Source organism: Gastrolobium bilobum, unplaced genomic scaffold (genome assembly GCF_033153095.1).
Source record: "Gastrolobium bilobum isolate Gb01-03AN ecotype WA unplaced genomic scaffold, APGP_CSIRO_Gbil_v1 utg49751, whole genome shotgun sequence".
Taxonomy (NCBI): Eukaryota; Viridiplantae; Streptophyta; class Magnoliopsida; order Fabales; family Fabaceae; genus Gastrolobium; species Gastrolobium bilobum.
In genome coordinates, this window is record NW_026898577.1 from 27,556 (window position 1) to 36,248 (window position 8,693).

At 40.3% G+C, this 8,693-nt stretch overlaps 1 protein-coding gene and 1 long non-coding RNA gene across 4 annotated transcripts; one reads left to right on the forward strand and one right to left on the reverse strand.

Annotated features, from left to right (window-relative positions):
- Window positions 1-2,147: 2,147 nt before the first annotated feature.
- On the forward strand, window positions 2,148-3,432 carry LOC133317486 (uncharacterized). Its single transcript, XR_009752328.1, has 3 exons — window positions 2,148-2,385; window positions 2,687-2,828; window positions 3,260-3,432. It is a non-coding gene; the product is annotated as an uncharacterized LOC133317486 (long non-coding RNA).
- A 2,499-nt stretch (window positions 3,433-5,931) lies between these two features.
- On the reverse strand, window positions 5,932-8,693 carry LOC133317488 (uncharacterized). 3 transcript variants are annotated; one of them, XM_061519350.1, is made up of 2 exons: window positions 8,331-8,693; window positions 5,932-7,448 (listed from the first exon to the last, which is right to left on the reverse strand). In XM_061519350.1, the coding sequence occupies exon 2, from the start codon at window positions 7,422-7,424 to the stop codon at window positions 6,135-6,137; it is 1,290 nt and encodes a 429-aa protein (XP_061375334.1). In that variant the 5' UTR covers window positions 7,425-7,448; window positions 8,331-8,693; the 3' UTR covers window positions 5,932-6,134. The 3 variants fall into 3 exon arrangements, with proteins under 3 accessions (XP_061375334.1, XP_061375335.1, XP_061375333.1); XM_061519351.1 differs by lacking the exon at window positions 8,331-8,693 and having other exon boundaries at window positions 5,932-6,904; window positions 7,004-8,310; XM_061519349.1 differs by lacking the exon at window positions 8,331-8,693 and adding an exon at window positions 7,851-8,309.

Genomic DNA, 8,693 nt, shown 5'->3' on the forward strand with positions numbered 1-8,693 from the left:
TTCACACCTCTTCTCTCACTCTTCATATCTCTCTTCTCCACCAACATTCCTTTATCTTTAATTTAGTATTTGAATTTTAGTTGTAATTCTATTTAAAAATGAGTTCAAATCCTGATTCTGTTCGTGTTGTGTTATATTACAATGGTAGGAAGGTAGAAGGTCGATGAGGTGTCATATTCGAAGGTGAAAAAAGGCCGACACGTATCCAACGCAACACAACCATTGGCGAATTGCATCAGAGAATTCGGCAGAAGTTAAGTCTTCAAGACAACCAATGTATCACTGAGATCACGACAAGGGTGTGGCAAGGTGATAAATACATTAGTTTGAAAGTGCTTGACGATGAAGACTTGGAGATGACAATGGAAGAATTTTGCAACCAGTCAAGGACAGATTTTCTAGAGTTGTATGTCGACATCGTTGCAACGGAGAATGCTTGCATACCGGTGACACAGATGACACAGATGTTATTCCTTTTTGGGAAGGAATTCCGCATTATTCTTACATTGATTGGAGTTATCAGAGCGAACAAGAATCATGTACTGATGGTTCGGTGTCTGGATCGGCTTCAATACAAGGTCCGTGGCAACTGGGTGACATGTTATTTGTCAATCAAGAATTTGCGACAAAAAAAGATGTCCAAATGGCACTTAAGCACAACCTTATTAGGGAGCATCAAGAAGCCATTGTAATTGAGAGCACGCCTGCAAAGTTGTCCATGAAATGTTGTGCGTACGATCAAGGTTGTCCGTGGCGCGTAAGGGCGATCAAACCGGTGTTTCGTGAAAATTGGAAAATAACGAGATGGGGTGGAAAACACGAATGTGTGAATGAACACATTTCCCAGGGTCATAGACAGCTTGATGCGGACGTTATTGCAGATCTCGTGATAGGTACCTTTTTGTATTTTAAATGTGTGATTGACCACAAATGTGTAATTAAATTCGTTCGATGTTATCGAGGCACTGATATCCTCTTCAATGCAGAGATGATAAAGTCTGAACCATCTGTGTCAATCTCTTTGGTGCAAGAAAGAATAACTGCTAAATATGGCTTTCAAGTTTCGTACAGAAAGGCGTGGTATGCGAAGCAGAAAGCGATGGCAATTCTGTACGGTGATTGGGAGGAATCGTATGCTTTTTTACCAAGGTGGTGCGAATACATGCTTCGCTTTTCTCCAGGTTCATTTTATCATATACAAACTAATGATCTTTATGCCGAGCAGAGCTTAGTTTCTGGAAAAAAAGGTTTTTCATCGCATTTTTTGGACGTTTAGACAGTGTTGTGAGGCGTTCAAATTTGCCAAACCCGTCATCCAAATTGATGGAACACATTTATATGGAAAGTACAAAGGGAAATTGTTGGTGGCCACAACCCAAGATGGTAATAATGAATGTTTACCGATCGCATTTGCCATCGTAGAAGGCGAAACTTTGGAAGCATGGGATTATTTTCTCGTTAATATTCGTGCTCATGTGACTACGATGTCAAACATATGTTTAATATCTGATCGGCAGCGAAGCATAATATCTGCTGTGGAAAATAACCCTACTTGGCAGCCGCCAAATGCGTATCACGTATTCTGTATTCGTCATATTGCAAGCAACTTCAATCAAAAGTTTCGAAATGAAGATTTGAAGCGGATGTTAAAGAATTTAGGTATACTCATTGACTGAATGCTTAATTATTTTTTTCCATTATGACTGTCAATTTATGTTTAATTCGTTTATGTCCAATTTGTGCAGGTTATATATAATAGCCCAACTTAATTAATTAGTAAATCTAGTGTAATTAATTAATTAAACATGTTTTAGTGAGTGAAATTAAGTATAAGGCTTAATTAAATGAATCTGAGTCACTTTGGAGTTAAAAAGTGTACTCAGTGAAAATTAAGGGGTATAAATGGGTACTGGTGAAAGTACCCAAATTATAAAAATAAAAATAGTAACATTCCTAGAATAATATTCCAGACTTTTGGGTAAAGTTTGGTAATTATTGGAGTTGAATAGATAGACGAACCAATACCCGCTTAAAGCCACTTAACCTATGTTAAGTGACTTAAGCTACTAAAAGAACCCATTTTCCCCCCATCCCCCGTCGAGCCAGAAACAGAGAGAAGAAGAAGAAGAAGGAGAAATGAGGGAGAAGGAAGGGAGGAAGAGAGAGAGAGATCAAACCTTAACCGATTTGAGTGATTCAAAAGCCTAAATCGCTTAGAATCTCGCCCTCTTTCATAATCCTTGCTTTGTTTTGAGTGGGGAGCATTGTGGAGAGGGATATTGCCTCTCAAAAATTCGGCCATTGGAGAGATTTTGGGGTTTTGGGAAGTTCAACCTCCATGGGAGCTTGAGGAACACTCCTTGCTTGGTTGTGTGACCCTTGGTGGTAAGATTCTAACCCTTGAACCTCATGATTCCTTGAAATTTGCATGAGTTAGGGTTTATGAATAGTGTTTTAGGGATTTTGATGAAATGTTGTTAAATTAGCTATGTTCTAGGAAGAATGGAGCTTAGAGCATGTTATGGAAAATGCTAGGAATACCATTTAATCGGTGAAAATGAGCTTAGATAGCTAAATGAGTATACTTGTAAAATGGCAAGAATATGATGCTTGATATTGGATTTCTTGCATTGTTGATGAATGATATGACTTGGTTGATTGATGATTGTGTCCTAATGATGTCTAGGATTGAGACATTTGGACCGACCGTGAGTGATCAACCGCTTGAACAAGCTATGGAGCTTGAGTAGCTCATTGGAATTGGTGTTGGTTTTGGAGTAGAGTATTGTTGACATTGGTGAAGAACAAAGGTCGACTGAAGCATTGAGGTAAGCCTTCGGACCTTGGGTGTAATTCCCTTGACTGTTCTACCAAGCCCTGAAAGGGTGGAGGTTGTGATTGTGTATATAAATGCAATAAAATAGTGTAATGCTTTGTTATACGTATGTGTATGCATTTGGTGTGGCATAGGATGGTGTTTCCCTATGTTGGTATGTGGCATGACGATGCGTAAATCATACTTGGTAGTTAGCTGGCCAGTAGGACTATTTGCATCTGAGTTTCCTTAGGACAGCTTGAGAGCTCGAGGGATTTCTCCTGAATATGTATTGCACTTTGCATAGATATGTATTTACTGCATTATTATTGTTATTGCTATTACACTGATATGGAACTGTGGGGTGGAGAGATGCTCCAAGGACCCCTGGTTTACTGGATATATTCGTATATCTCACCCCGTGTTGTGGGGACCCCCTTTCAGGTAAGGATGCTGCAGGAGCCTCTGGTGGCAAGTGGCCATATCTGGATTATGCATGAAATGTGGCATTTCTTTTGAGTTTATGCATGCCTTTTGTAGTTGACATGTATAGGATTTTATTTTGAAAGCCCATGGTCATTTGTATATCTTGATTCATTGGATGAACTTAGCCTATGCTCATGCCTTTGGTTGCACCTTTTGTTGATGGGAGCCAAGGGAATGATCATAGTGTTTTGTAAGCTAAGTGCTGCAGAAAGTTGGGATGCTTACTGTCCCCTCGTGTTTTAGCGCCCAGGGTGGGGCTTAAGCGCTCAGGGTTACGCGCTTGAGCGCCCTGGTCCGCGCTTGAGCGCCCTTAGCCACTGAAGGAGGAGATGCTTCTGTCTCTGCGCGCTAAAACGTCCCAATGGGAGCTTAAGCGCCCAGGATAGCGCGCTTGAGCGCCCTGATGCGCGCTTAAGCGCCCATCCACACTGGAATGCCTAATGCTTACTGCCTCCGTGCGCTTAAGCGCCCAGATGGAGGCTTTAGCGCCCGATAGCGCGCGCTTGAGCGCCCGGTAGCGCGCTGAAGCGCGCGGGGCCTGTGACCAACACTCTCTTGTGTTGCTTCAATTTGTCCTAACTTGGGCTACAGTGCTCCGATTTGAGCGCGGTTTGAAGCCACGCATAGCTAATGAAGAGGTCTACAATATAGAAGTTGTGAAATAAATAGGAAGTAACTTAATGGTTTAAAGATGTAACAAGAACATGATGTTAAGCTTAATTTATCTGTTTCCGCAAGGTAATACGGTTATGATCACGAAATTGGGTATTATAAATTCGGCATGTTTTAAAATGAAAAATTTAATCCGAATTTTAATTGAACCCATGTGATTGTAACTGCGTTTAATATCATAATGCGATGTTAACAAACCGGTTCTAGAACGGGGCGTTACATTATACTCCAGCAATGGTTGATTTTGAAAGGAATCTTGCGAGTTTTCGTGAAAGTAGTCCTCAAATTGCTGAGTGGATAGATGCGATTCCTAAGGAAAAGTGGTCGCGTGCCTACGATATTGAAGGACGGAGGTACGGTCATATGACAACAAATTTGGCTGAATCTGTCAATAGGGTTTTGAAGGGGGCCAGAAATATGCCTATAACAGCATTGGTTAAGCATATATATAGCAGATTGGTTGCATATTTTGTTGAGAGAGGAACAAATGCTCTTGCACAACTTCAATCAGCTCATCGTCACTCCAAACATGTTGTTGAATTGGTCAAGAAGAACCAGGTAGATGCAACAGGCCACCACGTCCGTGCATACAATGTTGAACATACTGTATTCGAGGTTGACGCAGGTTGGGAACGTTCATATTCTGTCAACCTCCCACAGAGATACTGTCAGTGTGGAAAGTTTAAGGCCTTTAAGTATCCATGTAGTCACGCTGTTGCTGCTGCGTTAAGTGTTAGGCAGAGTGCGTTCACTTACGTTGACGACGTCTTCTTGATAAATAACTTGGTCGAGGCTTCTTCTTTTCCGTGGGAGCCAATCGGAAACGAGGAAGCAATACCTGAAATTAGTGGTGCAAAGATTATTCCTGATTGTACTATGTTGCATGCAAAAGGTCGTCCAAAGTCAACTCGCATCCGCAACGAGATGGATGAAGTTGAGACAAGCCAGAGCCGTATCAGGTGTGGACTTTGCAAGGAACGCGGCCATAATCGTCGGCGATGTCCAAGTCGTGGGAGAATTGAATGATTTGGATATTATGTTCATATTGTTGCTGTTGGTTATGTTATTGCATGAATTGTAATGTCCGTTATGTTGGACTTTTTACTTTCCGTTTATGTATGTTTTTAAGCTTGAATTATTAATTAGCTGATGCTGTTAGTTACCGTAATATAAATCCGCAAAGAACGATAACCAAAACATAGTGAATAGTCCAAATAATATAATAATGTAGCGTCTACAATATAACAACATGCTACACTCATATGACATATACAAAAGAACAAAATAATAACAATATGAAACAGTCCACAACATAATGAATAAAGAAAATGTCAATGAAACTAGGACCACGGTGGCCATGGCCTATGTCGTGCATCCCTATCTGGTAGTATACGTCTGTCCCAGACTGGGTAAGGAGTGAAAAAAGGAAAGTGGGGTATATATAGGTTGCACATAAGACGCCCTCTTTGGGCGTCACATGTGACGCCCCAGTGAGGCGTCTCTCTCCTAGAGAAGACGCCCCAGTGGGGCGTCACATGTGACGCCCAAAGAGGGCGTCTCATTGTGCAACAGATGTGTAATTTTTAACAAAACAGCATTAAATGCGTAATTATTTTAATTAATTACATTATTTTAATTTTTTTGCCTTTTGTAATTCTGTAATAGTCAGTATTTGGGCTTAGCCCATTAAGTTTGTTTATTCTCTTTAAATAGAGAACTCTTGTACAGATAAGATATAGTTTTATAATACAAATATATTTCTTTCAATTGTATGGTATGACCTTTTTCATCTGAAATAGAAGAAAGCAAAATCTGGGAGATTTTGCTTGATATACTTGAGCGTTCCCCATGTGCATGTGGGACCATATTATCACTAGTGATTATACACACGATTAACATCTTGTGAACAATTATTGACATTGAAATCAAAAGAACGATAAAGAAAGAAGGTAACACAGAAAAGTTCAGGTAGTAGTTAAGATAGCAACAAGCTTGTGAGAGTACGAAGTTATATCCCCTGTAAACTACAACATCTGAAGGAAGTACAAAAGGAGAAACCACACTAGATAATACATTATTTCAGTTCACTACTAATATCAGTTTTCGTTCTAAAATCTACAGTCACTTGGCCTGTATTCCCTTGAACCAGGGAAGCAAAAGCTCAAAAGAAAGCCCTGCTCCCATAAAACACACGGGAGCTACTGTTCTTTGATGGCTGTAGTTTCTGCTCTGTGGTTGAATTTCCTGAACTAGTTGGTTCACTTTCAATGTCCATAGGAAGCTTCATTTTTGCTAATGACTCAGTAAATTGCTGCATGCTTTTCATGTACATGTCTACTATCTCCTGCTGCACCACCTTTGGCTCTGGCTCAATGTTCACAGTAATAACAGGCTTAGGGAATAGTTCACTGGGAACCCCACTTGAGGAATCACTCTCACCATCTTTAACATCCACATTTTTTTCCTCTTTAGCGCCTGAAACTTGTTCCTGACTGGGAGGCTTAGAAACAGCAACATCATCAGATGATTCTGAGCTTGCAGCCACAGAATGAGAAGAAACCCCATTTGTTGATACACTGCTAGGTGGAGAATCAACCTTAGGAGGTTGAACAGACTCAACACTGCATGCTGAGAAGCTTTCCACAAGACGAACACCAGCTTCAGAACTATGATTTTCAGCATCAGAAGTAGCCAAGTTATCAGAACACTGAGTCTCCTCATATGGAATGCCAAAATATTCTGAAGCCATCAAGTGGTCTTCATTTTCAATCTTAGGATCCGGGAACTCAATTTTATCTAAGTCCCTAGCCAGTGACTCAGGTGTTTCTGAATCTTGCACAGTGACATGTGTGGGAACCTTTGTAGGCATTGCAGAAATTGCCATAACATCAGGAGAAGCACCAGTGTAAGAAAGAGACAACTGAACAAAACCTGCAGGAGAATGGAATAGATCAGTTGAAGAAAGAGAGAACTCTTTCTCTAGTTTCCCATTCTGGACTAGTACTTCAGATAAAGGTACCAAAGCAAAACCAAGCAACTGGTCTTCAAGATAATTCTTCACTCTGCTCAGCATCCATATCTCACATTTGAGAGAAGAATCAACGGTCCAAACATTGAGACAAAGATTCTCATTAAAGACAGGGTTCCTTCCTCCTCCATTGATAGTCTTGGTAGACACAGTATTTTCAGGATTACTAGTTAGGCAAATCTTAGCATAAACATCTTGCTTGTGGTATATGCAGATGTTATGAATGTCCCTGGCTTGATGTATGTAAACATCAAGTACTCCAATGAACTCCTCCACATTTGACATGACAGCTTCCTTCCCATTGACTTCAATGTCCTTAGAGAAGGGAATAAAGCTTTGTGTGAAAACATCAGACTTGTGCTTCTCACCCTCACCCAAGACCGAGCTCCTGAAGGGTGAGACAACTGATTGTGGGGAATCCATGATGATACCACAATAACTGAGAACCTGGCAAAGCACAAGAGCTATAAGAAAATTGATTCACCCTAAGTTCAACCCAAACTTCAAAACTAAGACAGAAGAGATAGATGATAGCGCACAGTAACTGAGAACCAGGCAAAGCATAAGAGCTATAAGAAAATAAATTCACCCTAAGTTCAAGCCAAACCTCAAAACTAAGACAGAAGACACACATAATTCTTAGAACTTAAATCCCTCAAATACCAGCTGAACAACCTAGTACTAGCAGAACCCAAAATTCACTAATCTAGTACCAAGCTCAATTAAACACAGCTTGAATAAACTGCCCTAAAACCTAGGCTTAAGCAGATCCAAGAAAATAAACAAACTTTACTGCATGTAAAACAACATAGAAAGGAAAAAAGAAGGAAAGAAAGGCAACACTCGAACCCAAAACAAGAGAGAAAAGTAGTAAGCTTGAACTTGAGTTCCTCCAAAGCGTTGAGAAGGCAATTAAGAATTGAAATCAAGGCCAACAAAGCCCAAGTGGAGCAACCAGAACTAGAAGCCTCCCAAAATTGAAACTTTCGAGTGATATACTCATGCCCAGAATCGACCAAGCTTAAAAACTAGCAGGAACAATCAAAGGGTAGTGCCAAATTTCATCAGATTCCAATAAAGCTGCCAACTTTATTTGTTCTCCTGCACAGAAACACTACTAGCGGAATCCAAGGGAGGGAAAACAGGAAAAAAGCACAGGCACGGTGACCTAGGTTCTGTCACCGAATTCCAAAACTAACCCACTTTAAACTCTCCTTCAAATCACATAATAGCACTAAAAACAAACAACAATTGATAGAGAAAACAGGAAGCAAAAACCTTCAAAAAAATATGTTAATATAAAATACTCGCAACATAATGAGCTTTTACCTGTTCTTTCCCTTCAAAGTCAAAGTAGAATCTTACAGTCTGTGCGGCTCTAATCCACAATCAAAGGATGACCCAGTTCGTGAATCGATGTAATGTTTCAGAAACAACAAAAAAGCTGTGAACTTGTATCACATAAAGTAAAAGGGTGACGCTGAGTGCTAAGAATGAGATATAAGAGAGAGTGGAAAAAAGTGTGTAATTAAAAGAGTATACATGAGATATGGTAGGTAAAGTGAAAGAATAGTTATAATATGTAGATGAAGAAAGAGATGGGTAAGGGGACACACCGCCCCACGCCATGGCCCAAAACGGACCAATCAGAGTGGACTTGAGTGGGTTTTTGTAAGTGACGCATGATGCTTT